General features: G+C 54.8%; 11 protein-coding genes across 11 annotated transcripts; 4 read left to right on the top strand and 7 right to left on the bottom strand.

Annotated features, from left to right (window-relative positions):
* Positions 1 to 231: 231 nt before the first annotated feature.
* On the bottom strand, positions 232 to 2091 carry SPBR_06944 (thermotolerance membrane protein; the record flags this gene model as incomplete). Its single annotated transcript, XM_040765200.1, has 3 exons — positions 232 to 396; positions 431 to 606; positions 792 to 2091. The coding sequence occupies 3 exons, from the start codon at positions 2089 to 2091 to the stop codon at positions 232 to 234; spliced, it is 1641 nt and encodes a 546-aa protein (XP_040617205.1).
* Positions 2092 to 2736: 645 nt separating this feature from the next.
* SPBR_06877 (nucleoporin NDC1) lies at positions 2737 to 4728 on the bottom strand (the record flags this gene model as incomplete). Its single annotated transcript, XM_040765133.1, has 1 exon — positions 2737 to 4728. One exon carries the CDS (start codon positions 4726 to 4728, stop codon positions 2737 to 2739), a length of 1992 nt encoding a protein of 663 aa, XP_040617204.1.
* Positions 4729 to 5078: 350 nt separating this feature from the next.
* SPBR_06552 (protein required for cell viability) lies at positions 5079 to 8009 on the top strand (the record flags this gene model as incomplete). Its single annotated transcript, XM_040764808.1, has 2 exons — positions 5079 to 5224; positions 5285 to 8009. 2 exons carry the CDS (start codon positions 5079 to 5081, stop codon positions 8007 to 8009), a joined length of 2871 nt encoding a protein of 956 aa, XP_040617203.1.
* Positions 8010 to 8326: 317 nt separating this feature from the next.
* Positions 8327 to 9376, bottom strand: SPBR_07556 (uncharacterized protein; the record flags this gene model as incomplete). Its single annotated transcript, XM_040765810.1, has 2 exons — positions 8327 to 8454; positions 8512 to 9376. The coding sequence occupies 2 exons, from the start codon at positions 9374 to 9376 to the stop codon at positions 8327 to 8329; spliced, it is 993 nt and encodes a 330-aa protein (XP_040617202.1).
* A 2218-nt stretch (positions 9377 to 11594) lies between these two features.
* SPBR_07470 (superkiller protein 8) lies at positions 11595 to 12728 on the bottom strand (the record flags this gene model as incomplete). The annotated part of the gene is made up of 2 exons (XM_040765724.1): positions 11595 to 12628; positions 12722 to 12728. The coding sequence occupies 2 exons, from the start codon at positions 12726 to 12728 to the stop codon at positions 11595 to 11597; spliced, it is 1041 nt and encodes a 346-aa protein (XP_040617201.1).
* Positions 12729 to 14861: 2133 nt separating this feature from the next.
* SPBR_07349 (cell division control protein 10) lies at positions 14862 to 16134 on the top strand (the record flags this gene model as incomplete). Its single annotated transcript, XM_040765603.1, has 3 exons — positions 14862 to 14982; positions 15156 to 15718; positions 15796 to 16134. 3 exons carry the CDS (start codon positions 14862 to 14864, stop codon positions 16132 to 16134), a joined length of 1023 nt encoding a protein of 340 aa, XP_040617200.1.
* Positions 16135 to 16994: 860 nt separating this feature from the next.
* SPBR_07785 (guanylate kinase) lies at positions 16995 to 17749 on the bottom strand (the record flags this gene model as incomplete). The annotated part of the gene is made up of 3 exons (XM_040766039.1): positions 16995 to 17479; positions 17565 to 17624; positions 17698 to 17749. The coding sequence occupies 3 exons, from the start codon at positions 17747 to 17749 to the stop codon at positions 16995 to 16997; spliced, it is 597 nt and encodes a 198-aa protein (XP_040617199.1).
* Positions 17750 to 18560: 811 nt separating this feature from the next.
* Positions 18561 to 19265, top strand: SPBR_07832 (DNA polymerase delta subunit 4; the record flags this gene model as incomplete). Its single annotated transcript, XM_040766086.1, has 2 exons — positions 18561 to 19040; positions 19098 to 19265. The coding sequence occupies 2 exons, from the start codon at positions 18561 to 18563 to the stop codon at positions 19263 to 19265; spliced, it is 648 nt and encodes a 215-aa protein (XP_040617198.1).
* A 349-nt stretch (positions 19266 to 19614) lies between these two features.
* SPBR_07439 (uncharacterized protein) lies at positions 19615 to 20783 on the bottom strand (the record flags this gene model as incomplete). The annotated part of the gene is made up of 2 exons (XM_040765693.1): positions 19615 to 20303; positions 20372 to 20783. The coding sequence occupies 2 exons, from the start codon at positions 20781 to 20783 to the stop codon at positions 19615 to 19617; spliced, it is 1101 nt and encodes a 366-aa protein (XP_040617197.1).
* A 929-nt stretch (positions 20784 to 21712) lies between these two features.
* Positions 21713 to 23952, top strand: SPBR_06747 (ubiquitin-like 1-activating enzyme E1 B; the record flags this gene model as incomplete). The annotated part of the gene is made up of 4 exons (XM_040765003.1): positions 21713 to 21853; positions 21921 to 23093; positions 23172 to 23518; positions 23610 to 23952. 4 exons carry the CDS (start codon positions 21713 to 21715, stop codon positions 23950 to 23952), a joined length of 2004 nt encoding a protein of 667 aa, XP_040617196.1.
* Positions 23953 to 24539: 587 nt separating this feature from the next.
* SPBR_07595 (3-oxoacyl-acyl carrier protein reductase) lies at positions 24540 to 25538 on the bottom strand (the record flags this gene model as incomplete). Its single annotated transcript, XM_040765849.1, has 3 exons — positions 24540 to 24565; positions 24627 to 24972; positions 25044 to 25538. 3 exons carry the CDS (start codon positions 25536 to 25538, stop codon positions 24540 to 24542), a joined length of 867 nt encoding a protein of 288 aa, XP_040617195.1.
* Positions 25539 to 26189: the final 651 nt, after the last annotated feature.

The following is a 26189-nucleotide window of genomic DNA, read 5'->3' as shown; positions in this document are numbered from 1 at the left end:
CGGTGGAACGGGACATGGAACAAAATAGAATGTAATTACATTATGAATTATATGTACAGCTATGCAGTCATGCACCGCAAAGTGGTTGGATCCACCTTTGTGTAGACGGTTCTATGTGCTGGCCAGTCTCCAAGTTCGCTGGCAAAGGTTTGTGTGTTACTGTAAACTCGGCTAATTTTGCTTTGTATTATTCCAAAACACGCCATTCCGATAGATCGAACAGCTCGCAGTTCACGTCCAGGTATGTGGCGATGCCGTCGGTGCCATTATGACGTAGGGCAATCCAGACGACGATTGCTCGTTGCGGTCGGCCAGCCGGATAACAGAGCCGCTCGAGTTGGTCGAACGCAGGCTGGCGCTCGACGGTTGGCTGCTGAGGGCGTATGGGTGCCGACTCTGCGCGAAGCTGTTTGCGCTAGACGCTTGGGACGAGGGCCGGCGTGTGGTTTGCCTTGATGCCCTCCTGGCTTGGCGGGCATCGGGCCGTGGTGATAGTAGCGGCTGTTGTAGAGCACGCCTCTGATTCTGTGGCAAAGTTGGGCTTGCAAGGTCCGGATTGTTCGTCTGGCGGCTTGGACGGCGTCGTCTGCTGGTTCCGGCACTGTCCTGTGTGCTGTATGACTTGCTACTTCCGCTACTACTGCTAGCCGTCTCTGCGGAGCGCCTGCTGCTTCCAGACTGCGATCTGGCGAGGGGTGCTGAATGTTGTGGCAGAGGATCGTAGAGTTGTGATGGTCGTCGTCGTTGTGGTGGTTGTTGATGATGGGTAATGAGATGTGTGCTGTGCCGACTACGACTTCGTATTGGTGTAGTATTATCGATTATATCGCCATCCTCGTCGTCTTCTTCGCCAAAGCTGAAGCTGCTCTCCTTGTCGTATCCACTTTCGTCATACTCGTCGTCTTCGTCGTCTTCCAAAACACTTGGGTCGAGAGGTGTCATCCGGCGCAAGATCGTTGCCAGATCGTGCATCAGCTGGCGAAACATGTGGTTGGAAATCATGCGTGTTGAAAAGCGCGCATACTCGTATTCCGTCGCAAAAGACGAAACGATTTCGCGCAGCGAGCGAGGATCGCTGTCGGCCACGGGCGCGTCGCGGGACGGTGCATCAGCTTCTATGTCGACGACGCCGAGCTCGGCGAGGTGGTAGAGGTATTCGCGGAGGCCCATGTACGAAGGCCGTTCAAGTAGGGCCACAGCATCTGGGTCGAAGAGAGGCGGGTCGGCTGCCGAGAAAGGGTCTGGCGGCGCAAGAGTTAGTGCCTTGGCCTCAATTAGGTTTGGCAACTCGGCGAGGACTGTGCTGTACTGCAGGTTGATGTTCTCGTCGAGAGGGTCGGCCGTAGCACCGCCGCCACCGCTGCCGCCGCCGCCTGCACCTCCACCTCCATCTTCACGTCCACCACTGGTCGCTCCGCCGCCTCGTGACCGATGCAAGACCTGGTCGGGTGGTGCCCAGCCGGGGTGCTCGATCACACCCCAAACGGCCTGGCACGGCGGCAGGTCAATACCCAGCGCCTTTTCCATTTCCATCGTCTCGGCCCTTTTGAACCGCACCGCCTTTGGGGGCCGATCTGCTTTTTCACCGTCGGCGGCCAGTTCTGAGCCGCCACCGTCCTCCTCGTTGGCTCCTATGACGTCCCCTTCATGGTGTTTTGGCGCTCCCCCGCTACCGCCGTGCATAAACACGTCCGCAGCCAGCTTCGGACACATCTCGTCAAGTAGCTCCTCAGGTACGACACGCGGCCGCGACATAAAGGCAACAGCAGCACTGCGGCTGAGGCCGGCGCTGATCATGCTGCGCACCGGCTTCGAGACATCGCCTTTTTCGATGGGGACCCAGGACTTGGGGATGGAATTGAGGACGGCACGCTTGAGGAAGAGGCGCAGGAAGAAGACGATCGCGATGACGAGAATGCCAAAGATATAGGCGCCAGCGACGATAAGGATGGAGACAACGTCGTGGCGATAGCGTGACTGGTTTATGAGATCGCCGGGCGTCACGAGCAGCAGCGCGAGGAGTAGGACGTGCAGTAAGGTGTAGACGGTGGCGTAGAGAACGCGAAAGAAGATCTCAGCCGAGTTCGCCATGGTGGAAGGAGACGTTCGTCGTCGTCCTTTCGTCTTCTCGTCCTCGTCGTCTGGTTTTCTCGTCGAAAGACGCTTCAACGCGGCGTCAAAGGATGCATGAAAAAATACAGACACCCCGTAGAGGCGATCGGCAGTCGCATCGCCGTTGTCGAGAGTTCTCACAGCGCCCGGGGAGGTATTGATGCGATCATATCGAGGGCGCCGGAGTGGCGGGTGACAGGTGAGGAAAACTGTCGCACAACAATGACAATGAAAGAAGTCAACTGTTGACGACTGGGCGAGGCTGCTGTATTTCGGGCCACTGAGTAGCAGTCCAGCAGCCCTGTCTCGACAGCTAGACAGGACCCACACAGACACCTCTGATTGGCCAATGGAGTCCAGCATGGGATCGACCGCACGAGGATCGGCACCTCTTCACATGTTCTCGTCATTTGTTTCGTTTCTTGTTTTTGCTTCATCAATGGAGAACATTCCTGTTTGTTATGCAATTTTATATGATTTTTTTTTTAGCTCGGGTATTCTTCCCAAATGCAAATGTGAAAGACATAGTCTCATACAGATCCTATAGCAAAACGAACAATAAACAACGCAACGACTCGCAAGCTTCAAATCCGCAGACATGCTCGTCTACTCGTCTCCTCGTGTTTATGACCGTAATTCGGCCATCTCGGGGTTGGCATCATCCCCATCATCTGGCTGAGGCTCCTCCTGCGATTCACGCCCGGCTGTGGCCGCCTCTTCAGCCAGCCGCATGTCAGTCTGCGAGAGTCGCAGGTCGCGGCTGTACTGGCCAAAACTCGCAATGAGATCGGTCAGGCTGTCCTTGAATGCGTCCAAGATAGCGTCCACCTCGGGACACACACGTTCTGCCTCCACATCTGTCCAGTGCAGCGGGTAGGAGGCTTTGAAGCCTTCCAGCTTGCGCGTCACGCGTGTAAACTCGCGCACAATCATGGCCACGTCCCGCTGCACATTACCAAACTTGTCCTCTTGCAGACTGTGCACGGCCAGAAGGCAAAGCGCATTAATAGCGTTCACGTACACGCTCGGTTCGCCGTAGGGCCCGCCAAGAACAGCCGCCGTGATGCGGTTCTGGAACCGCAGGCGGAACGGCCAACCAACAATAGGCAGTGCCAAGAACTGGCGAACCGTGTTCTGCAGGCTGCTGTTGGGGTTCTCGGGGCCGCTAATGTCGCGCTGGACATCCTGTAGCCGCTTGCGCGCGTCCTGGAGCACCTGCTTGGTGAGCGGGCTCAGGCGAGGCGAGTCTTGCGGGTCGATGGCGACCTTGTTGACCATCTTCTCCATCTCGCTCGAGAACGTCTTCTTCTTCGGCGGCGTAGCCACCAGGATGTTGGGGTCGTTGCGGACGGGTTTGGTGAGCCGCTTGGCTTCGGGCGCAGCGTCGTCCGCGCTGCTCCTGGCGGCCGGTGCCGGCACAGCGGGAGCCGGTGGGTCGATGCGGTTCTCCAGCGTCTTAATCGTATCCAGGCACAGCTTGCAGATCTGCGACCAGGTCGAGCCGTCCTTGCGGTCAATATCCGTGTAGATGGCGACTCGGCGGTCGGGAAAGTTGCGCGCGATAAAGGCCAGCTCCCACGTAGAGAACGCCTTGATCTTGTCCTTCTTGCTCTTCAGCCCGTTCAACAAGCTGCCGTTGGGGTCCTTGGAGTCCGAAGTCAGGGGCCTGCCGTCCTTGAGTGGCTCATTGACCAGAAACAGTGAAAAAGCAGCGTTGCCAACGACGACCAGCAGCGTGAACAGGAAGCCAGCCTGAAAGCAGCGCGGCAGGTAGGTCCACGTCGAAAAGTAAGGCTTCATTGACGGCGGGAGCGACGACTTGGGGAGGCTGAAGAAAGGCCGGAAGAGGGCAAGCGTGAAGCGCCAGGCAATGGGCCGCAGGAAGAAGTTGTAGACAATCACACTCGTCACGAGGCCTACAATTGCGCGTGTAAAGGCGGAGATGATCAAGAACGGCAGCTGCGCAAGCAACGAGCGGTACAGCTGTGACGACTTTCCGGCCGCAGCGCTGCTGCTGCCGCCGTTGCTACCATCGCTGGCTGCCGCAGGCCGGGCCGTTCCAAGCAGCAGGCGGTCGCTATCCCAGAAAAGATGCAGCACGGCGTTGACGGCACCGACGCACACAACGTGCACGACAAGGTAGAGAGCGCGCTCGTTGAGTCGGGCACGGTCACCCTGATAGTGTGTGATCCAGCCGAGGGCGGCGCTCTCGGCCGCTGACCAGCGGAAGACTTGGCCGTAGAGCCAGCCGGCGAGGCAGTAGGAAAACACAGTCTCGACGGTCTTGGGCTTGGCGGCGTTGTAGAGAAACGTCTCAAAGGGTGAGTTGCTCGTGCGGATGCCGATGTGGAACTGGGCGATTCGTAGGATGATGATCACCAGGCCGCAGAAGAAGATGACGAGCGCGCGGAAGCCAGCGCCGCTGAGCGGGAACCATGCCCAGAGCCATGCAGACCAGCTAGACAGCGCCAGGGACTGCGCGTAGGCAATTGCCAGCAAAACGAGGGCTGTCGAAGAGAACCGTCTATGCAGCGCGGGCTGCAGAAAGTCTTTGTAGGGGAGGACCCGCCGCGCAGACTGCGGTGCAGCATTGGGAGGTTGCGTGGCCGTCGACATGCTGCCAGCGCATTGGGGGAGAGAGGGCTGGAAGGTCGGTCGGTAGTTGGCGATGCGGAAGGCAAGCAAAAAAGTGAAGCTTTTTTAGGTGACAAGTAAATAGTAAATACTGGGGGCAGCAAGAGCGCTGGAAAAACGCGTTGGGCTGCTGTAGGCAACGGTCACGTCAAAAATCCCAGAATGTTCGCTGATTGGCTAGAAGAGCTCAAGACCCACCTTATTCTGTAAAGCTCCCCACGCAGCCAATTGTGATGACTAAGATCCAACGTCTTGTTAAGCAACTAACGACATCCGTCTACTCGTCCTTCTATTTTCGACAACAAGACGATAAAACAACATGCGATGACAAAATGGATGCGCCTGCTCCCGCACATGAGGCACACGAGGCGCAAAAGACCCTCCTAGAGTCGCTCACGGCCCTGGGCAGCGCCGCATTTGACCTTAGCACGCCAGATCGTCACGCCGCTCAACAACAGCTCTCAGGTCTACTCCAGAGGTGAGAACAGTAAGGGATGAGCCGTGCAATCCTGACTCGGGCACATACTGACGATTGTAGAACGCCAACGGTGTCGCTCCTACCGGCTCTGAATGTACTCATCCAGCCGGGTCGAGTGCCCGATGGGGTACGCATTGAGTTCATGAGCCAGCTGGCTCTGCTTCCGCTCCGAAGCGATGGCGTGCGCGCCACTCTTGAGTTTGTATTCTCCGTGCACCCATCCAATGCGAACAGCAACGCTTCAGCACCACAAAAGCAGGGCGCCCAGATCACGCTCGAGGCCCTCAAGATGGCAACCCGTCTGCTCGCAAGTCCACCAGTGCGGGCAAATTCGATTGACTGGTTTCGGGGCATTGCGCCCCAGCTTCTGGCACTCCTCGATGGACACGACGGCCTGGAGCTTGCCAAGGTGGCGGCATACGTGATCGGCTTCGGGATCTTGGGCCGCAAGAGTTTTGGCGCGCCAGGCATGCCTGGATGGGCCAATTTTGCGGAACCTATGCTGCGGTGCATCGACCCCACGACAAGCCAAACGACGAGTCAACTGCCAGGACAGGGCACGTCCGACAGAGGCAGTGACGGCGTTATTGATCTGCGGAGAAATGCTACTGTGGTTCTTGTATCCGAAGATACCCTGGCGGAGGGTCTTCGGCGGCTCCAGACACTGGTCATCTCACATCCGAATCCGGGCTTGACACGACGGCTGCTGAGCCCTGTCGTCTTGCCTTTGTGGGCCCTATCCTCTTGGTCCAGCGCCTCAAAAAAGTGCGAGGAAGATTACTGCCAGCCGGCACGCAATTTGCTTAAAATCTACCTCAAGATCTCGACCGCCCCCGACAAGGCGATGCCGATTGTGCGAGATCTGCTGTTTGAAGGATCGCGAGACGCCGGCCGGCAGCCTCAGTGGCAGTATCAGGCGACCGATGCAAATGAGAACAGCATTTGCATTGTGTCAGCCCCGAGCACGCCACCCAATGCGGCCGAGGTGCTGCAAACACGGTGGAACGAGATCGGGCCCAAATCCGACGCCCTTGTGGAGCTCCTGTCATCCATCGCTACGGACGACGAGGACATCTCGTCCGTTTTCCTAGACCTTTTCAGCCGTTGGCTGTCATCAAAGAAGTCCAGACGGCAACCGGCAAAAGACTTTATCCTGGTCAAGGAAGAAGACGACAACTACGACAAGCTGCATGGCGGCTCTGATAGCAACCCCTTGGTGGACGTTCTGGAAGGCAGCATGCTGCAGAAAATGATGGAAAAGTTTCCCGAGAAGCTCGCCAGCCGGCCAAGCGACATCCTTGAACTGGTCAGTGGACTTCTGAACCAAGTACAAGAGGCATCCCTGGCCGAGGACGAGACAGTGCCGCTGCTGATGAGTCTGTTGAATTTGGTCGTCACGTCGCCAGGCTTTCGAAAAGCAAAAGCCGATGCAACGGTGGTCCAATCCATCGAAGACTCGCTCGGCAAAATCAGCAGAGTGTCGGGTACCGAAGACATTAATGAGGCGGCCCAGACGGCCAAGAACCTGTTGCTCTTCCTCAAGTACAGAGACGAGATCGAAGATCCGGAAGGAGAGAACCGGGCTGGCGCAACATCTACCGTAAGCCAGCAACAGATTGAAGAACGAAAGACATACAGCCTAGCCATATCCTACATCACACAGGCCGATTCGCCGCCGCCAGTTCGGTCGGAAGGGCTGAATCTGTTGCAGGGTCTGATCCTCTCCGACAGCTCCATTCTGGATATCCCTGCGCTGCTGGTGATGATGTCGTCCATGCTCGACGAGAACGAAGACTACGTGAACTTGCGTGTAATCAAAATATTTACGGTATTGGCGGACAAGCACCCCAAATCGACCACAAAAGAATTACTTGACCACTACGTCGACGCCAACGAGATGAAGGGTGTCGAGTCACGGCTTCGTTTTGGCGAAGCTTTGCTGCAAGTCGTCCAACGCCTCGGCGCCACATTCTCTGGTGATACTGCAAAGGAGGTCGGCCAGGCGCTCCTTGAGATTGCGGGCCGGCGAGGGTTCCGGCCCAAGACAAAGGCCAAGCAGGAGCGTGAGCAGCGTATGCGTGATCTCAAGGCCAAACGGAAGGCACCCGGAGGCGACGACAACGCCGAGGACGACGAGGACATTGACATAGACGATGCACTTTTGTCTGACGAAGAACGCAACCGCAACGAGATCCTCGGCCGCATCGTCGACGGCTGGGGCAGCAAGCGCGGCAGCGAAGACGTGCGCATCCGCGCCTCGGCATTGTCCATCTTTGCGTTCAGCCTCGACGTCAACATTGCGGGGCTCGGGGCAACGCTGGCCTCAGGCGCCGTCGACTTGTCGCTGCACGTGCTGACCATGGAGCCCGAGCTCGAAAAGGCAATCCTGCGACGCGCAGCCATTGTACTGATTCTCAGCTTTGTGCGGGCGCTGCACGACGCTCGGGAGGCGGGGCGGCGTCTCGGGTTTGGCCTCGTACAACAGAGCCAGGATGATATGCTGCGCATCCTGCAGTACGTCGCCGACACGGACGAGGATGGGCTGGTGAAACAGCACGCCATCGACGTGATTGAGAGCCTGGAGAACTGGAAACTGACGTCTCTGCTGTCGCCGGCGAGCGAGGGCAGCGACACGCTTTCTGGTGTGTCGTCAGTCGGCGGTCTGGCCGGTCTGGCCGGTTTGTCCATCGACCCGACGAATATTGGAACGTCGACGTCGTCTACGTCCGCTTTGTCCAGTCGCCAACCACAACCACCACGTCCACGCATCGAAGAGATAGAGTAACATCATAAATTTATGCTGCTTTTCTGCTCGCAATTGATTTTGGAATTTCTTACGTCTCGGCATATATTTACAGCTGCAACACAACTGCTGAGGTGGTCCCGTCTAACTCTTCTTTTAGTATTTTTTTGTTTGAAATAAGTATAAAGGGTATCGTTAGCGACAGTGTTTTGGAAGAAGAAAGCAAAACAACCGAGCAAAACATTACGTTCCCGCAACAGGAATCAACACACGGAGAAAGGATGGCCATGAACGACCGACAACCCTCAAGCACGAACGACATTACAATCAACTACTGAACCAGACATGAAACCAACTTCCTACAACAAATTGAAGCTCAACATGAAGAAGACGACAAGAAGCAGTGCCGATACAGCCACGTTGCGAGACGCCGTCGACTGGCTGACCGCATTAACCGACGTCACCGTGGCGTTGGGCAGTTCGTTTGCTGGGGGTGTTAGCGATAACGATTGTACGATGCATTACCTGACTCGAAAGCACTCACCCAGGTCAAGAATAAACGGCATTTCCGTCTTGCAAACCGAGACCAGCGTCGCATTGTTGAGCAACTTGTCGAGCTGTGCCGTGGCCTTGGCCACCAGGTTTTGAAATGCCGCAATTCGCGTCGTGTTGCCCTCGAGCGTCTGGTTCAGCCTCGTCGCATTGCGTGCCAGGCTCACATCGCCGTACAGCTGCTTGATCAGTCGGCACTGCGCCTGCGTCTGGAACATGGCACAGAACTGCAGCAGCGTCTCGTTTCCTTGGAGCGCGGCCAGCTCTGGCTGCGCCTTGGTGACCGCCGCTTGGATATGCTGTGCGCGCGTTGTGTTGCCGTGTGCCGCTTTATCGAGTGCCGTTGCATTGGCTGCGAGGGTGGCTCGGGCCTCCAGGAACCGCAACCGGTTGCACTGCTCCCCGCTGCTCTCCGTCGCAAAAATGGTGTCGCAGATGCCCAAGAACGTCGCGTTGCTACGCAAGGTCACAAACAGCGCCCCCTGTGGCGATGTGGCGTTGCGCAGCTGGGTGGCCTCGGCCTGAACACGGGCAATGCGCGTGGCGTTGCCCTTGAAGTCGATCTGGAGCTGAGTGGCATTGGCAGCGCTGTCGATGATGTGGTTGAATCGCTGTAGGATTGTGCAGCGCTCGAGCGTCGACCCGGCATTGACGCCTTTGAGTCCCTTGTGATGCTTTGAGTGGCCTTGGTGTCCGTGCTCACCGCCGCCGCCACTCCGGTCTCCTCCGTGGTGTTCGCCGCCGTTGCCGTTCTGCTTGCCGACATCGCCAGTCGAGGCATCTGACGTGCTGTTCTGAGCCAGTGTCGAGCCGAACGCCGCAAAGGCGAGGGTCGTGATGAGAGAAGCGGGCTTCATTTTGGGGATAATATTGGTAAAGAAATGAAAATGAAAAATAACGTCTTCACAAGACGTACAATGCTCTGTTAATATGAAAAGAATGAATAAAATATAATAAATGAGTGAAAAGACGAGCGCTACCAGTCGCTGTCTGTAAATAAAAACCCCTATCAAAAGAGTGTAGAAGAAGAGAAAAATAAGAAAGGACAAAGAAGAGAAAGAGAAAGAAAAAGAACGATAAATCGTGACTACATCAGAATGAGCATGCCGACCAAAAGAGGGGAAAGACAAAGGAAAACAGAAGAAAACCAGGTTCACAACCGGACATGGCGCGGGATCACGATAGTTTTAAGGAGGACCACGGCAAGAGAGGATATACTGATGCAGGAAGACAGACGACCCGGGTACGATGGGTGGAAACAAAGAGGGGGCCAGACTTGGCTAGGCTTGGCCGTGCATCGTACATTGTGCATCGTGCACCGCCTGATTCAACCCAACCAAAGAAACCGTAGACCAAGACAAGAGCCATTCTGCAGACGCATATCCTGGCGAGACTGGCATTGCCCCCGGCTGATCTTCCGTGCTCCTTAATTTCTCCGGTTTCCTGTCTTCATATCCAGCTTCAGTTCCTTTGTCGTCCTTGGCTCACTTGCCTCTCCACGGACTCGCCAAGAATAGATCGAGGATCGGCCTCCAGGTTTCCGCCGGGAATTAAGTCTACAAGGAAAATAGACAGAAGAGACAATAAGAGACAGCAACCGCAGCAAAGGGAAAAAAAAGGATGAAATAAGAGTCCCCGTCTGTGCAGACGGTCCAGGCCGTCGACAGACGGACCAAAAAAAAAGTCCACCGATGACACGATCTGCGGTGCGTTGGGACGCGTCCTTCTACCTTGGATGATCTGCTTGGAAGCCGCTTTTTCACGTTGGCTGGAACAGTGTCAAGTTGCGAGGCAGAGACGACGGAAGGAGGAGAAAGGGGGGGCTGGTCGACCCATGCCGCCTCCGGTTTGTTGTAAGCGACGAGTTTGAGAAGGGCAGAGTGTCGCTGGTGAAAAGACTTTCTTTCGAATAATGACGTCGAGAAATTCGGCTACTTTTTGGGTTTGAAACATGATAATAGGCAACTAGTTTTTTTTTTTTTTTTTAGTCATAAATAAATACAAGTTCAAATTGCTTATATCAACGATGCGTTCCAATGAATACCATCTCGTCTTTCATGCAATTGTGCTCAACAATATACTCTTACATTCTCATAACTTCCAGGCGTCTGTATGTCTTGTTTCTTTCCTGTCTCCTCCCGTTTGATCGGTTGTTGATCGTCGGCCAGATCCAGCATTGGACCGGGTTTGATCGGCCGTGCCCTTCGCATTGCTTAAAATCGTCTAGCTTGAGGTGTATTACACTTTGAGACTACAGCACTTCGTCTCATGCATCTACCTGGGAAGTCTGTGCGCGGAATGGAAACGAATAACAAAAAAATAGACGCTAGAAGAAAAGAAAATCGCCTTGTAGAAATCAGTGCAATACACAAAATCGACAAATCGTGGCAGCTGACCTCCTTGCACATCCGACATTTAGGAGTCTTTTCAAGCGTCTGTAGGTTCATCCGTCATCCGCTTGGACGAAAATCGTAAACAAACAACAGTCGACAGCGAGCTAGAAAACCTACTTCTTTTACAAAATTCAAAGTACCCCGGCTGTGGTAACATAACAGAGCCTTCGGTCAATGACACCCTTTCCACCCGGGCACGTCAAGATACCGTTTTTTCGGAACGGAATGACGTCGACGCTGTCTGAGTTACGAGGTAATTACTTTGGAGTGATATGGCTGCAGTATGCGAATGCCCCAGACTCAGTCGTCCTTCCAAGCCCCGAAATACTGAGTACACTGCTGCAATTCTCCTCGTTTTCACCACTTCCATCACAGCTGCGGCTGTTGATCTTGCCATATTCACAGGGGCCGGAGAGTGCGTTCCTTAATCAATATTGGTAAACTGGCTCTCCAAATGCTGCTCAGCAACCGCATTCCCATACCCAGCTTCCTCGCCGTCGTTGCCATCCGGTAATCTTGCAATCATCTTCACGCACTTCACTCCCTCTTCACGGGGATGGCACATTGCGTCGGACGGGACGGTGACTGTGCCGGTTAACGCAGTTTCCGTCCATGATAGACGAGTCATGCATGATTCATTTTTTTCTTGTTCGTGGTATTTGTAAAGGGAAGAGTACACCTTCTATATTATTGGGTTCGAGCCGGCCTCGCGGTAGAATGTCAGCCGCCGGTCCGCACCCGCTGCGCAGAAGCTCTCTGTGTCGGCCCCAGGCCGTTCCGACTTGGGCGGCAGCCACTTGACGCTCCACAGCGCTGACATTTCTGTCTCGCCGTTGGTCGCCACGCACGTCCCTAGCTCCACGTTCCATACCCGCACTTTGCCGTCCATGTACCCGGCCAGTAGATATTCGCCCGATGCCGAGAAATCGAGCGACATTACCCACACGGCTGAGCTCGACGTCGTCGACCCCGGTGTTGTCAGATTGCCCACGGGTTCGCCATGCTTCATATCGTACAGCGAGATCACGCCGGCGTCCCCGCCGGCTGCCAGCCGCTTGCCAAGCGGCGAGAACGCCACCGCCCGCACAGGCTTGGCTAGACCTGGTAACGTGTACACCAGCTTGGACTGGTCATTGTTGAACACGTTAACGGAACCGCTCTGGTACCCTGCCGCCGTGTATTTTCCGTCTTGACTCAGATCGACCGCCATGGCAAAGCTGCTTGTCGCCCGGTTGTGTGAGCTGTAGACAAGCAACTGTGCGCGCGCCTGCAGGTCCCACACGCCCACGCGCCCATCATGAGTCGTGTACGCCAGGTACTGCTCGTTTTTGCTGAGCGCAAGGGCCCACGCGTCGGTCGTCTTGTCGGTCTTGGTGATAGCTGCTGCCGGAGCGCCTTCCTGGGTCCCAGGAGCGCCGCCTTTGTTTCCTGCGATCAGGTCACTCGGCCGCAGGGTCGTGTCTAGCGTCCAGTCGCCTGCCTCGCTGCGCCGCCATACGTTCACCTCGCCACCAAAGCCTGCCGAACAGGCCACCTGCCCAGAGCCGCCCTTGGCCGTCGTCACATGGTGGCAGCCGAGCTTGTGGGCACCGTCGATAGACTGTGCAATGGGATAATCGGGTGTGGTCGTGCTGTGGATGCGCAGGGTCGATGCGCCAGAGCCCGAGATGACCGAGTTTGGCGTCACCGCTATCGAGAAAATGTCCGTCTCGTGAGCTACAGTAAGAGGAGGACGGTTAGCGAATACATACTGCGTTTTCATCTGGAGAGTTTCCTCGTTTGCTTTGCTGCTGGCGGGGTTCTTCGCACGCACCATTGTCCACAGCCTTGGCGATGTAGAATTGTTTCGACTTGCGCACATGTTAGCTTTGGAGTAAAGACGTTGCAAAGGACAGTTAAGGGGTAGCTAGTCATACCATCGCGGCGTCAGTCAGAAGAGGTTTGGCAACAAGAATTCTGGGTCAAAGTCTGCCTTCTTTGTTGTCCAGGTGAACGTTTTTGGAGCTCTTGCCGTTTGGTAGAATCCCAAGGCTAGTGTGGGGCAGGTACCGCGAACTGCTCCTGCCGGATCTAAGACTACACTACTCGGCGCCAGCGCATGATTGCTCTTTCCCGGCTTCCGACACCAACGATTTTTGCTGCAACTTCCTAACATGTATGAGTTGGTCATATGAACCGCCATTCTACTTTGGTTTTCAGTTTGACCTGGCAGGCATGTATCAGCCCCTATCCTACATGACATCTTGACATGACAGCTCCTTCGGCAACGTACGCTCACTTAGGAAACCAACGGAAGTTCTAAAAATTTTACGGCAACGGGAAGACAAAACACATGGCTCTATAGATCATTTAGATTTGGTATTGTATATACATGAGGAGTATTCTTTTGTGTCTCCATAACTACTGCTTTCCGTAGCACTCTTCACAGCTTACAACCACTCTCTAAGCAACTGTTGCACATGTTGTAATTTTGCTTTGTCGCCGGCGAAGCAGACTAGGTCATCTAATACGTTGGCCGCTTCCCAGACCGCTGTTGGCCAGGAGCCGCATCCCGATATGCGCGGCCCAGTGTGGCACTTTCTTGCGTGGGTGCGGCTATAACCGCTTTTTCATCATGTCACGAATAGCTAGGGCCGAGTTAGTAGCTAAATCTAGAGTATCCGCCCATCCAAGCTTCGATATGAGGATAGAACAGGCAACGAGGCCCTATAGGGTTGAGACATACTCTCCAAACAGTAAGGGCACATATGGTGCATCCGTTTTGTCCGCCCGCAGGCAGGGCACTTGCACAGCGAATTGACATCCTTCAGCGCCTTGCCCGCCATCTGTCGACTCCGCTTCTTCGAGTGCGATGTTTTCTTTTTTGGCACCGCCCGGAGGATCGATTCCCAGATGTCGCCCAGCAGGGATGGTAGTGATGGCAGCGAGAGAGAGATGGCGGGGAGGAGAGGGGTGGCGGCTGCAAGCCGGTGTGCGAACAGAGATGCGATGCGGACTGCCCGTGATGATATTAATGAGTGTGAGGCGAGAGTAGATGTGAAAGGCGAAGACGTTGAGGGCGACGACGCGAAAAGCCGGGGGAGGAACGAGGTCAAGCCGACCCGGAACGGCACAGCAGCGACAGCCATAGCGGACACGAAATTGTGGATAGTGTGGCAGCTTGGTGAGCAATCGGGTGAGCAAAACGGTCGCCTTCTGAATGCAATTGATCGTCGCTGAAGTGGTGGTTGTCGCGTGCGCTCTGTTGTTCAAATGGCTCACGCCGTTTGGATGAAGCTATTTTTTTGGCCTACGGTTTTTTCTGCCATCATGCCGTCCCTCTTTTTCTCTCGCTTAGTCATTTTCCATTTCGCGCTTGGTGCAACCTAACAAAGACTGTTCCGAGCAGGAAACAACGATCGGTGTTGCTAGTGCAGCAGGCCATGCTCTCCTCACCTGCAGTCCCCACAGGGGACTGCCGTTGCCCAATGGTGTCGGGCCAAGGCACACGGACACACTTCTGGCCAATCAACGCTCAACAGCCCGTTTACCTTCCCCTTTTCTACCCCTGTCCACGAAAGGAAAGCAGGCGGGAGACAAAAAGGTTGGGTCGCTCCTGGACCTTGTGAAATAGGGGGTACGCAGGAGAGAAAAGGGAAAGCGAGGAGCAAATCTCTCTCTCCCTCCCCCCTAATCTAATGGGGCCAGGTGCTACCGGAGCGCACATACACCACAATTAGTTTCGCCCAATTTCCAATTCCTGTCTCCCACCCCCCCGAAAAGAAGGAGACTCTATTTTGTTTCCTTCCAAGTGACATCGCGAGCCCAGTTTCCAGCTTCTTTTCTGCCAACCGTTTCTGTGTTCCGACCCTTTCGACCGCGCGTTGAATCCGTGTGTTACCTACCTCGCAAACCCAAACTCGTGTCCATCCCACCGCATTTCTCCGTCAACCCCTTTCTATTCGACAAAATGGCGGCCATGCCCCCTGCCACGATTTACCCTCAGAGCCATGTTGGTTTTGACAGCATCACGTCGCAGATCGAGCGCAAGCTCCTGAAGCGTGGGTTCCAGTTCAACGTTATCTGCGTTGGTAAGTTTGTTCCTTGCCTGTGGTCGGAGCTCGTCGTGCGGTGTGGTAGAGGTGCTTAGACCGGCCATCGGCCCCCCTTTTCGCATCACAATGCCACGATGCAGCTTCGACCTGTTCAAAGTCGTCCAACTGTGGCTGTGTCCTTGTGGTTCTGCAACTAACACACTCTCTAGGCCAGACCGGTCTTGGCAAGTCGACCCTGATCAACACCATCTTCGCTTCCCACCTGATGGAGTCCAAGGGCCGTCTCATGCCAGAGGAGACCATCCGCTCGACCACTGAGATCCACGCTGTTTCGCACATCATCGAGGAGAACGGCGTTCGGCTCCGCCTGAACATTGTCGACACCCCCGGCTACGGCGATCTGATTAACAACGACCGCTGCTGGGATCCTATCGTCAAGTACATCAAGGACCAGCACTCTGCGTACCTGCGCAAGGAGCTCACCGCCCAGCGTGAGCGCTACATCCAGGACACGCGCATCCACTGCTGCTTGTTCTTCATCCAGCCGTCGGGCCACTCGCTCAAGCCCATCGATATCGTCGTGCTGAAGAAGCTCTCCGACGTTGTCAACGTTGTGCCCGTCATTGCCAAGTCCGACTCGCTGACCCTGGAGGAGCGCCAGGAGTTCAAGGCCCGTATCAAGGAGGAGTTTGCTTTCCACAATCTGAAGATGTACCCCTACGACAACGACGAGTTTGACGAGGAGGAGGTTGCCGTCAACACGGATATCAAGGTAGGCCCAGGTCACCGCTCATGATATGGGTTTTGCATCATTTCACTGCGCAACACATGTACTAACTGGAAGTATAGAGCCTGATCCCTTTCGCTGTCGTCGGCTCCGAGAAGTCCATTATCATCAACGGCAAGCAGGTCCCGGCTCGCCAGAACCGGTGGGGCGTCATCAACGTCGAGGATGAGGACCACTGCGAGTTCGTGCACCTGCGCAACTTCCTGCTGCGCACACACCTGCAGGACCTGATTGAGACTACGTCCCAGATCCACTACGAGACCTTCCGTGCTAAGCAGCTGCTTGCCCTGAAGGAGAGCAGCGCCCAGGGTGCTGGTGGCCATGGCAGTCGGCCCATTAGCCCTGCGGCCGACCGTGAGCTGAGCCGTGGCTCGCAGCGGGTGACCATGAACGGCTACTAAGCTTGAACACAAACGCGGAGCGCGTGGCTGAGCCGTGCCCTTGTGGCACGCTGCAACCCTCCTCCGCGAACGTTTATACCTTGACTACCTTTTACTCTCATGATCATTTCTTTGTTTGTTTCAGCCTATGCTTTTGCTCTCACATCATACCCCTGGCTCCGTGTTAGACTTGGCATGGTCCGGCCTGCTCGCCTTTGCGCTAGATTTGTCGACCTTTGCTTCCCGTCTTGGCATCGGAGCCACGACAATAATTTTACTACAGCCAACCCCAAACCACAAAAAAGGTGGACGAAGGAAGCAAGTGGTTTCGGAAAAACAAAAATAGGGCACATAACGTATTATTGCTTTGGGTGGATTTGCCGGCTTTGGTTTTTGTTAAGCCTGTGGTAGACGGCGCCGGCCATATCATTGTCGGCCTTGGCTTCTGTGGTTTTTGACGCCTACTGCTCCTTTCTAATTGCTACCTTTTCTTCTCTTTTATGTTGTTCGTCTTCTGCTATATGTGCAGTCTGTGTTTGTTGAACACCCAGTGCCGGTCTTTCACAGTCTCGGGTGCTTTTTTAGTATTACCGTTTTCTCGTCAATCAATCGATCAGTCCTTATATTCATATGTTCGTGATAAGCGGTGTACAGAAAAATAGTTTACTAATAATCCGTGTTCTTTTTTGTATTCGCCAGTTCAATTGACTGCCGCTATGCCAGTGGGAGAATCTAATATGTGCAGATCTATCCAGTTCTTTTTTTTTCCGCCACCAGGTGGACGTGCTGAACCCCTTTTATACGTATCTCATTTGGCCACTCTGGCTGGGCCTGCGTAGGTAGCTGTTCCGAGGAACGGGTTGTTGTCAGACAGCCCCCATTTACTGCTTCTTCTGATAGACAAAGTCCTCCAGCTCCTTGTAGGCCTTCTCCAAGTCGTCGTTGACAATGATCTTGTCATGGACGCCGGGCGTCTTGCTGTACTCCAGCTCGACCAGTGCCTGCTTCAGGCGCTTCTGCACGTTCTCCTCGGTCTCGGTGCCGCGGCCGCGCAGGCGCTGCTCCAGGACCTCAACGGACGGCGGGGCAATAAAGACGTAGCGGGCGTCCAGGCTGCTACCGCGGGCGCGCTGCTCCTGGATCTGCTTGACGCCCTCCATCTCAATGTCGAGGACGACGACACGGCCCTTGGCGGACTGGTCCGCGACGGTCTGCTTGCTGGTGCCGTAGCGGTTGCCGCCGAACTTTGCATGCTCGACGAAAGCGTCCTTGGCGATGAGCTCCTCAAAGGCCTCCATGGTGGTGAAGTGGTAGTGCTCGCCGTCGTTCTCGCCGGCACGAGGGCCACGGGTGGTGTGGGAGACGGCTGGAAGAGAGGGAGAGGACAAGAGTTAGCAAGCTGGCGGTGGTATGAGTCAGACCGCCAAAAACGCGAGGACAGGACCACCTACAGGAGCAGAAGGTATCGGGATGGCGCTGGAAGAGCAGGTTGTAGAGAGTGCCTTTGCCGACTTTACAGACCATCGATTAGCTATCATCCGGACATAATAAGTAAGAATATAACATGAAGATGACCGTTCTTACCTCCTGACGGGCCGGAGATGACGATCGGACGGGTGTCGGACGGAGGCGCCATGGTGGCAAAGTGAGCGATGCGACCGAAGCGGAGGTTGCTGTTCGAAAGGCCGAGGGCTTGCGACAAGCGAGGCGCAAGACGGAGGGACCTGAGAGGAGACAACGAGAAATACCAAGGGCCCGCAGCCATAAAAGGAAAAGGAAAGAAGAACAAAAAGAGTGGAGGGGAATGCGAAAACAGGCAAGGGGTATCAGCACAAGAAAGTGAACGAAAGGAGGTCAACTGAAACGGCCAGGTCGGTGGGGATGTCGTCGATGTGCATTAGTGGGAGGAGACGCTGGCAGAAAAATCACAGTGGGGAGCTAAGGCGGTGAAGGGCGGTGAGCCCCCCAAGTAATGCTGCCCTGTAGTTTGTGAGTAGCTTGCGAACAGTACATATTTAACTCATGTTTAAATCCAATAAAATTTACTCTCTATTGGTAGGCCTATTTTGTATCTGTTGGAAACAACCCTACGTGTGGTACGAACTGCATGCACCGAATGGTAAATATTCTCGGCGTCGAGTTTGCTAATCGAGGTTGTCAAATGCCCTCTGAGACCATTCGCGGGAGTAATTGAATCACGTGCTTTCCCGTACTTTTGGCGTTGCCTAGCCAGCCAGATTAAAAGGAGCCATCGCTTTGCAGGCGGCTTACAAGCCACTCTAGCCCCCGCTCGAGTTCACACAGCGTCATTGGCAGTATCGCCTCTTGTTCTCTAACCATCTTTATCTCTATCCGCAAGCTACGAAACGACAAGGAGACATATATTTTACCGTTAACTCGACAGATTCTACTCCACCGCTCCGAACTCTGCCGCATATCGATCTACAATGCCACCGACAAGAAAGGTGTCTGGCGGCCGCCAGGCAACGCTCAGCTTCAACCACCGGGTGACCAAGCCCTCAGTGCAACGGCAGTCGGCTAAGGAAGCCGCACTTCTGACAGACAAGGCCAAAGAGAAAGAGGCCAAGGAGACCAAAGAGGTCAAGGAAGCCAAGGAAGAGAAACAGAAGGACGAGGAGGAGGTGGTTGAAGCCAAGAAGGCCAATCGCGAAGTTGCGGCCGAAGATGAGGGTGTCCCGGGCGCCGAGGACGAGGAAAACGACGAAGAACCAGCGGCCAAGGTTATCGAGCCGGCTGTTGTTATCCGTCCCGAAGCAGAGATTAAGGCCGATGCCGTCTCGGATGCGCAAGTCCGTCGGTACTGGCGGGCCATTGAGGCGGAAGGCACCGCTCGCCGGGTGCACCAAGAGGGTCTTGATCTGAGCGAGAAGGTACTGCGGCACTTTGACGTTAGTTCACACTTTGGAGTAAGTGACCGCCACGGTAACATTTTGTCACTGGGTTTTCCGTTTGCTAAGAAACAGCCGTGCGTGGGTATCACACGGAAGTCACGATGGCTGCGGGCACAGCGCCTTGGCCTTTCCCCACCCATCGAGGTGCTGGCCGTGATGCTGAAGGAGGAAGCCAAGGGCGTCGAGGGCATCCAGCGGTCGTCATTTGACGACATTCTGAATGCTCCCATGGCAGCATAGTTGACAGGGCGGAGCAATGGGGTATGTTTGTGGGTTTAATGGGACAGCGGGACAAGCAACGACATGGCTGTACGCAGCCGCTGCGAAAGTGTATTTTTATATTTTGCTATGGTTTATTTTCTGTCGGGATGTTGGCTGTTTCTGCATTTCACAATATTCGATTTACTTGAAAAATTTCGCGTGATCTTGCAAAATACGACAACTCTTCTTTTATCCGCGGCAAATGGGAATTCTATTGTGGTATCGCTAACAAAATGTAACGCAACGTAAAAAAAAGGGCCGCCCCGGTGAAGTGAAACAAGGAGATTAAGCAAAGTAATACGAGACGGACACAGACTACCAGGTCAGCTTAGTACCAGATGCTCCGTGTCCGGTGGTGCGGAATATCGTCCTTGCCAGCCTCTTCTAGCTCCTTCATCGTATCGTAGAGAAAGAAGTCAATGAGAATGGCGTTGACCTTGGCCTTGGGATGCTGTCGCAGAATCTCCCGTCGAATCAGCTCGACACACCAGATGCTGCACGCCCGCAACTGCATCTCCCAGCTGCTACCGCTCTCGATTGGCCGCTTTTCCTGGATCGCAGTCATAAGCAACGGGCTATAGTAGAGACAGCCCATGGACTGCAGGATCTGCGGCACGCGGTAGTCGGCGAACATGGTCAGCTTGTCAATGTCCCGGAACTCGCCGTAGTCCTTGCCTTCGAAGCACGCCCATAGTTCGGCGACCAGGATCTGAGCGCGCTTGAGGAATCGCACGGGCTTGCGGCGGTGTTCGTATGGAAACTCGTCGCGGAAGCAATCAAAGTCGCGTGCGAGGATGTTGACAAGCTTCGTGGCCGATCCACCGGCCGCCTTGATGACGTTTACAAAACTGCACTCGTACTTTTCGTAGAGCACCCGGCCCGCCACGCGCAAGCACTCAAGCCGCTCAGCCAGCAGCGGCATCTCTTCGTCGGATGCCGAACGGAATACTTTGCGCATGAGATCCATGTTGCACTCATCTTCGCTCTGCCAAAAGTCAGATGACGTGATGGGGATGTCTATTAGGACATTTGGTTAGCAAGAGAGAAATCATGCATTCATGTTTCGGTCCCTCTTTGTTACTCACCCTCTTCCAGCGCTCTTTGAAGAGCGGCCACCAGGCTCCAGTAGCCTGTCCACTTCTTGCCGCGGTAGTCGATGCCGAATCGGTCAGCGGCGGGCAGTTCCGACCAAAAGGAGAAGTTCAACAGATCCATTGTGAAGATGAACGCCACAGTGCTGTCGTCGCGCGTCTTTGGGTGCAGCTCATGCTGGGCCCACGTTGACGTCGTGTAGTTCTTGGCTTCCATCTGGCTGTGGATCGCCTTGGCCGCATTTTTGCACGACCTCATGTCCAGTGCTACGTCAATTGAGTTGTCGTAGACGTGCTCCGCACCCTCGAGCACGCCAGTCTCGGCATCCTCGTCGACCGGCGGCTTGCCAAAGTAGTGCTGCCGCAGCAGCGCAACCAGCTCGGGATCTGCCTCGTCGTCGGACATTCTGCGTGCGTATGTTAGAAATATGCGGGACCATATCAAGGAAATATACGACGACTGTAAACCTTATGCCCTATTCGAGGCGGTGGGGATTTTATTTGGTTTCTGTTCACCGAGATTTTCTTCGCCGTGACTTGGAGAGTCGTGTTTGTCCATGGCAACAGTGCCTTGCACGGTGACGACATGTCCACAAAATACACTTACTTGAAGGTGGTTATCTGGCAGTAAAGACGCCAATTGGCTTGTTTCTGTTTCAAAAACAGAAGATCACCAGCGACGTCGATGTCTACTTGTAACTACAGCGTCAAGGCGACCCCGAACGACCATCACACAACTTTTTCACCTTGGCAGCTGGCAGATATCGGAGGCGCATGACGGGCCGGCAATCGTGCTCTGTGGGGCCCTAAGCATGCACGCCACCTACAACGGCACGCATTGCGCCTTCCCTGTGCCTGTGCCTGGGCGCGTGCCTGCGCGACGACCGTCACTCACTGTGGTGAGTCGCTCTTTCCCTGCTGGTTCAGCGCAATTCAGGCAGTAGTCAACCCTGACTCAGTTCACTCGCGACGGCACTTTCAGTATCGCCGTGACACGATAACGGTTCCGTTTTGCTGCGCTACCTCGGACGAGCGTTTTGGTCTTGTCTGCACGCCTCGTCTCTTTTCACGCTCGACGACACTCCTTTTGTAACCAGTTTGCAATTGTGCCTTTGCCAGAACTTCAGCAACACTACTTTTTACGCCATTGCCCGACTTGCAGCACTCATTACGCTGGTCGTCGCATTCTGGTCCCGTTTTTAAATTCTCTTCTTTTTTTTTACCAGCTTCGAGCATTCTCTCGCCACCTCACGTTCACTTGGTGCTGCCTCTCTTGTCCTGTCTACCAACGCTTCTTCCTCGCATCGAAGCATCGTTGACACCCCGCAGTTAGCCATGGCGACGGCAGTAGACGCTCCAGCGAACGCGCCTGCATCACCGGCAAAACCAACACAAGTTCAGATGACACCCAATGCGCCCCGGGATGCACACAATATGGAAACCCTCGGCCGTGGCCTGAATGCCTTGGTCAAGCAGGTAAGTGGTTGCGGCCCTGCTTGTGGGCGACGGCCGTTCAGCTGACAGATCTTCTTGCGCTCTCTAGTCTCGCGTTCTCCTCGTGGGCGCCGGCGGCATCGGCTGCGAGCTTCTCAAGACCCTCGTGCAGTGCGGCTTCCGGGAAGTACACATTGTCGACCTCGACACCATCGACCTCAGCAACCTCAACCGACAGTTCCTCTTCCGTCACGAGCATATCAAAAAGCCCAAGGCCCTGGTCGCCCGCGACGCCGCCCAGCGTTTCAACCCGCTGGTCAACCTCGTGGCCCATCATGCCGACATTAAGACGTTCGACGTCGCCTTCTTTGCCAGCTTCACGGTCGTCTTCAACGCGCTCGACAACCTCGATGCCCGCCGCCGCGTCAACCGCATGTGCCTGGCGGCGGGGGTGCCTCTGATCGAGAGCGGCACCGCGGGCTTCTTGGGCCAGGTGCAGGTCATCAAGCGTGGGGTCACTGCGTGCTACGACTGTAGCCCCAAAGAGGTGCCTAAGTCGTTCCCCGTGTGCACCATCCGCAGCACACCCAGTCAGATCATCCACTGCATCGTGTGGGGCAAGAGCTACTTGCTCAACGAGATGTTTGGCGATAGCGAGGACGAGTCGGCCTTTGACCATTCGGACGACGCACAGAATGCCGACGAGATTGCCGAGCTCAAGAAGGAGTCCCAGGCCCTCAAGGCCATCCGCCAGGCCATTGGCACGCCCGGCTTCGCCGAGATGCTCTTTGACAAGGTCTTCAAGACCGACCTGTTGCGGCTACGGTCCATGGAGGACATGTGGAAAACGCGTTCGCCGCCCGAGCCACTGGCATATGCGGAGGTCATGGCACGCGATGCCACGACGGCGGCAATTTCCAACAAGACGGAGCTGCTGCGCGACGGACAAAAGGTCTGGACGCTCGAGGAGAGTGTCGTGGTCCTCAACGACAGCATCGAGCGGCTTTGCCACCGCGTTGTCGCGGCCAAAGCAATGGGCGAGGGAACAGAGGGCGCTATGATCGAGTTTGACAAGGACGACATCGACACGCTCGACTTTGTGGTGGCGAGTGCCAACATCCGCGCGACGTTGTTTGGCATCGAGCGCAAGTCGCGCTTCGACATCAAGCAGATGGCCGGCAACATCATACCGGCCATTGCCACCACGAATGCGATCGTGGCTGGCCTCTGTGTTCTGCAGTCTTTCAAGGTGCTCCGAGGACATTACGACTCTGTCAAAGAGGTATGTGCTTTTGTTTGTGTTCATCCTTTGTTAATATATCATCGTGCACGAGCCTGCTTACTGACGCCCATTTCGTAGGTCTTCCTTGCTCCAAATGCCACCGACCACATGCTTGCTTCGGATCGACCGCGGAGGCCAAACCCTGAATGTCCCGTTTGCAGCGCGTTCCAGGTAACACTCGACGTTGACTTTGACAAGATCACACTCCGGGACCTGGTGGATGACTTCGCCAAGGAGCAGCTTAAATTCGACGCAGACGGCGAGTTTGTCATCAGCAACGAGGTCGGCATTCTGTACGATGTCGACGAAACGGAAAACCTCGACAAGAAGCTGTCGGAACTGAGTATTAGTCATGGCACCTTCCTCACTGTCACAGACGATTCCGACGAGCCTTATGTCAATGTTGTTATCAACCTCCAGAAAGCGTAAGTCCAAACAATACGGATTGGTATTGCATTCCAGTAAGATATTGGATGGGGCCGTGATCTGTATGCTAACTCAAAGTACATCATGTAGTAAGGAGTCTCTTGGTGACAAGCCATATACTGTTGTCAGCATCAGCGACCGGAATTCTGATGGCTCCGCCAAAATCGCCAAACAGCCCAAAAAGGCTCCAAAGCCAGCTCCTCAAGAGAACGGCGCCTCCAACTCGAAGCAGCCGCTCACTGTGGACGATGACGACGATCTTATCATTCCCGAAGACACCCAGCCAGCAAACAACAAGCGTGCCCGGGAAAACGTTGGTGACGAGCCCATGGCCAAAAAACCCAAGGTTGCACCGGCACGAGCACCAGCAGTGCTGTCCGTTGCTAATGGCAATTCCAGCCAAACTGGCAAAGCCGTTATGATCGACGACTGATTAATCTCACTGCGCGGCTATGCGCCACAATGTGCAGCAAGGACATGCTGTATATTCATAACGCTATACTTCCCGCCATATCAAATCATCTCATGTCTTGGCTGCCGCGAAGCGACAGACGGTCAACTTCAAATGGCAGCTTCACGTTCACTCCACCTCATCTTTCTTGGTTTGAGAGCCGGGGCCCTGCCCTCGGTCACGACATAGCGCTCAGGCCTCCGTCGAGGTTAAGCACACAGTTGTTCGCATATCTGTTATTGATCAAGAACAAGGCCGCATCCGCGACTTCGCTAGGCCGTCCAAACCGACCTGCCGGGATGCGACCCTTGAGTATTGATCGATGAGGCTCTGACACAGCTGGGAGTAAGAGAAAGCAATGGATGTGACAACAGCCACACCCATGCAGTATACTGTTAGCCGAGCTTTTCTTTTCTTTTCTTTTTTTGTAATGTCGAGCATGCATATACAACAGTACGTGTCAGTTTGGTGGCAATTTGTGTTGATAGTGCTTTCTTCTTCTGTTTTCAGTTTCACGGCTGTAGGGCAGCCGTAACCTAAGGACGAGCGGGAACAAAGGGCTGGGGCGTTTATATGTGACCGGTGTCCTTCGGCGCTGGAGGTCATAGGACAAAAATCAAACAAAATTAATTCAAACAAGAGCAGGTCTAACTCACATTCTGTCATTTCGGTCTCGATGTAGCCCGGAACGATGACATTGGCACGAATGCCCCGCGACTTGCCCTCGTCCACAAGGGCACGTGTGAGGCCAATGATACTCGCCTTTGATGCAGCATAGGGCGCAGCGCCCATGCCACCCCGGAAAGCGAGCAAGCTGCTGATGTTGAGAATCACCCGGTCACTACCCCGGTTTCCCAGCCACCGGATCATCGCCTCCCGGCAGCCCAAAATGGTACCATACGTATTGGTGTCCAGCACGCGGCGGATATCCTCGGGCGAGATGCGCGACATTAATGCGTTATGTGTCACGCCAGCGGCGTTGACAAGGATACTGACGTCTTTCTAAGAGTAACAGTGTCAGAGCATGTTGTAACCATTTGTAAGGCCACGAGGCCCGGGGATGGAAGACAAACGTTTGCGAATAATTTGGGCCACATCTCTTCGTCTTGCACATCGCCCACGACATAAGAATGCACACTAGAACTTGAGTTGCTCTCCGTGGATGGCGAGACAGTGTTCTCGGGAGGTGGCATAGCATACTTTCCTTGCTCCCGCCAGTAGTCAAGGTTCTTGACGACATTTTTCAAGGCCATTTCATCGCGCCCGATAATGGTGCAGCGCACGCCTTCTTGGGCCAGCCGCTCAGCAATGGCCTCACCAATACCGCGGCTGCCACCTGTGACAATGGCCTTTTTGTTCTCCAGCCAAAGCGTCCTCGGCGATACCAAAGATTCAAAGGCACTGGAGCTGCTTCCGTCGCCGATTGCGTTCTTCTTTTTGCCGTTGCCCTTGAATAAGATGCTGTTGTCGTCGCTGATGCGGCGGCTCTGCACGAATTGGCTTTTAACTGCACGTATCCTCAAAGGCGCTGCTGCGAGTCGCGGTCGTATGGCCAATGCCGGCCACATTTTTTTTGGTGTGTGTAATCTGGGTATCGGAATGCGTCACTTGCTCAACCGACGTTGATGTCATTTTGTTTCTATTACGTCGTTTCTTTCTTTCACGGGGAATAGGTCATTCGCAAGCCGAGGCGGAAAGAGCAAAATTAGAGCTGTTGCCTGTCGAGCTTCGCATTGGCTGGCCGCACCTGCCTCAAACCGCTAAAGGACCAAAGGCGGACTGGCAAAGTGCGCTAAAATCCCCCCTTTTTACTCCTCAGCGGGCACACTTTCCCTTTCTCCTCAGCTTGCCCAGGGGTTCTAAAGACCAACCAGCCAATGGGAGAGCACTAAGAACCAAAATCTTTAAAGATCTAGGGAGACTGGCCGTAACATTGCATTTCGCGGGACGAAATGTGTGAATCGGCGGCTCGCATTTTCTTTTCGTGGACATACACCTTGCATCTTATTATCTAGATACACTGTTGATTGCGGCCTTCGTCCTCAAATCAAGTTACCGGCCGATCGCTCCTTCTTCCTCTTTCTGTTATCTTTCCATTGTGCGTGCTAGCAAGAGCCTCGCCCTTCGACCCTTCCGCTTTCGTACGGTCCCGGTCTTGACGTCCTTCGTTCTGAACCTCGGGCGACCCTTCTCCAGCCATTCATTCAATGCGGCTTGTA

This window comes from Sporothrix brasiliensis, assembly GCF_000820605.1.
Source record: "Sporothrix brasiliensis 5110 chromosome Unknown Cont20, whole genome shotgun sequence".
Lineage (NCBI taxonomy): Eukaryota > Fungi > Ascomycota > Sordariomycetes > Ophiostomatales > Ophiostomataceae > Sporothrix > Sporothrix brasiliensis.
This window is presented reverse-complemented; position numbering and strand designations above follow the sequence as displayed.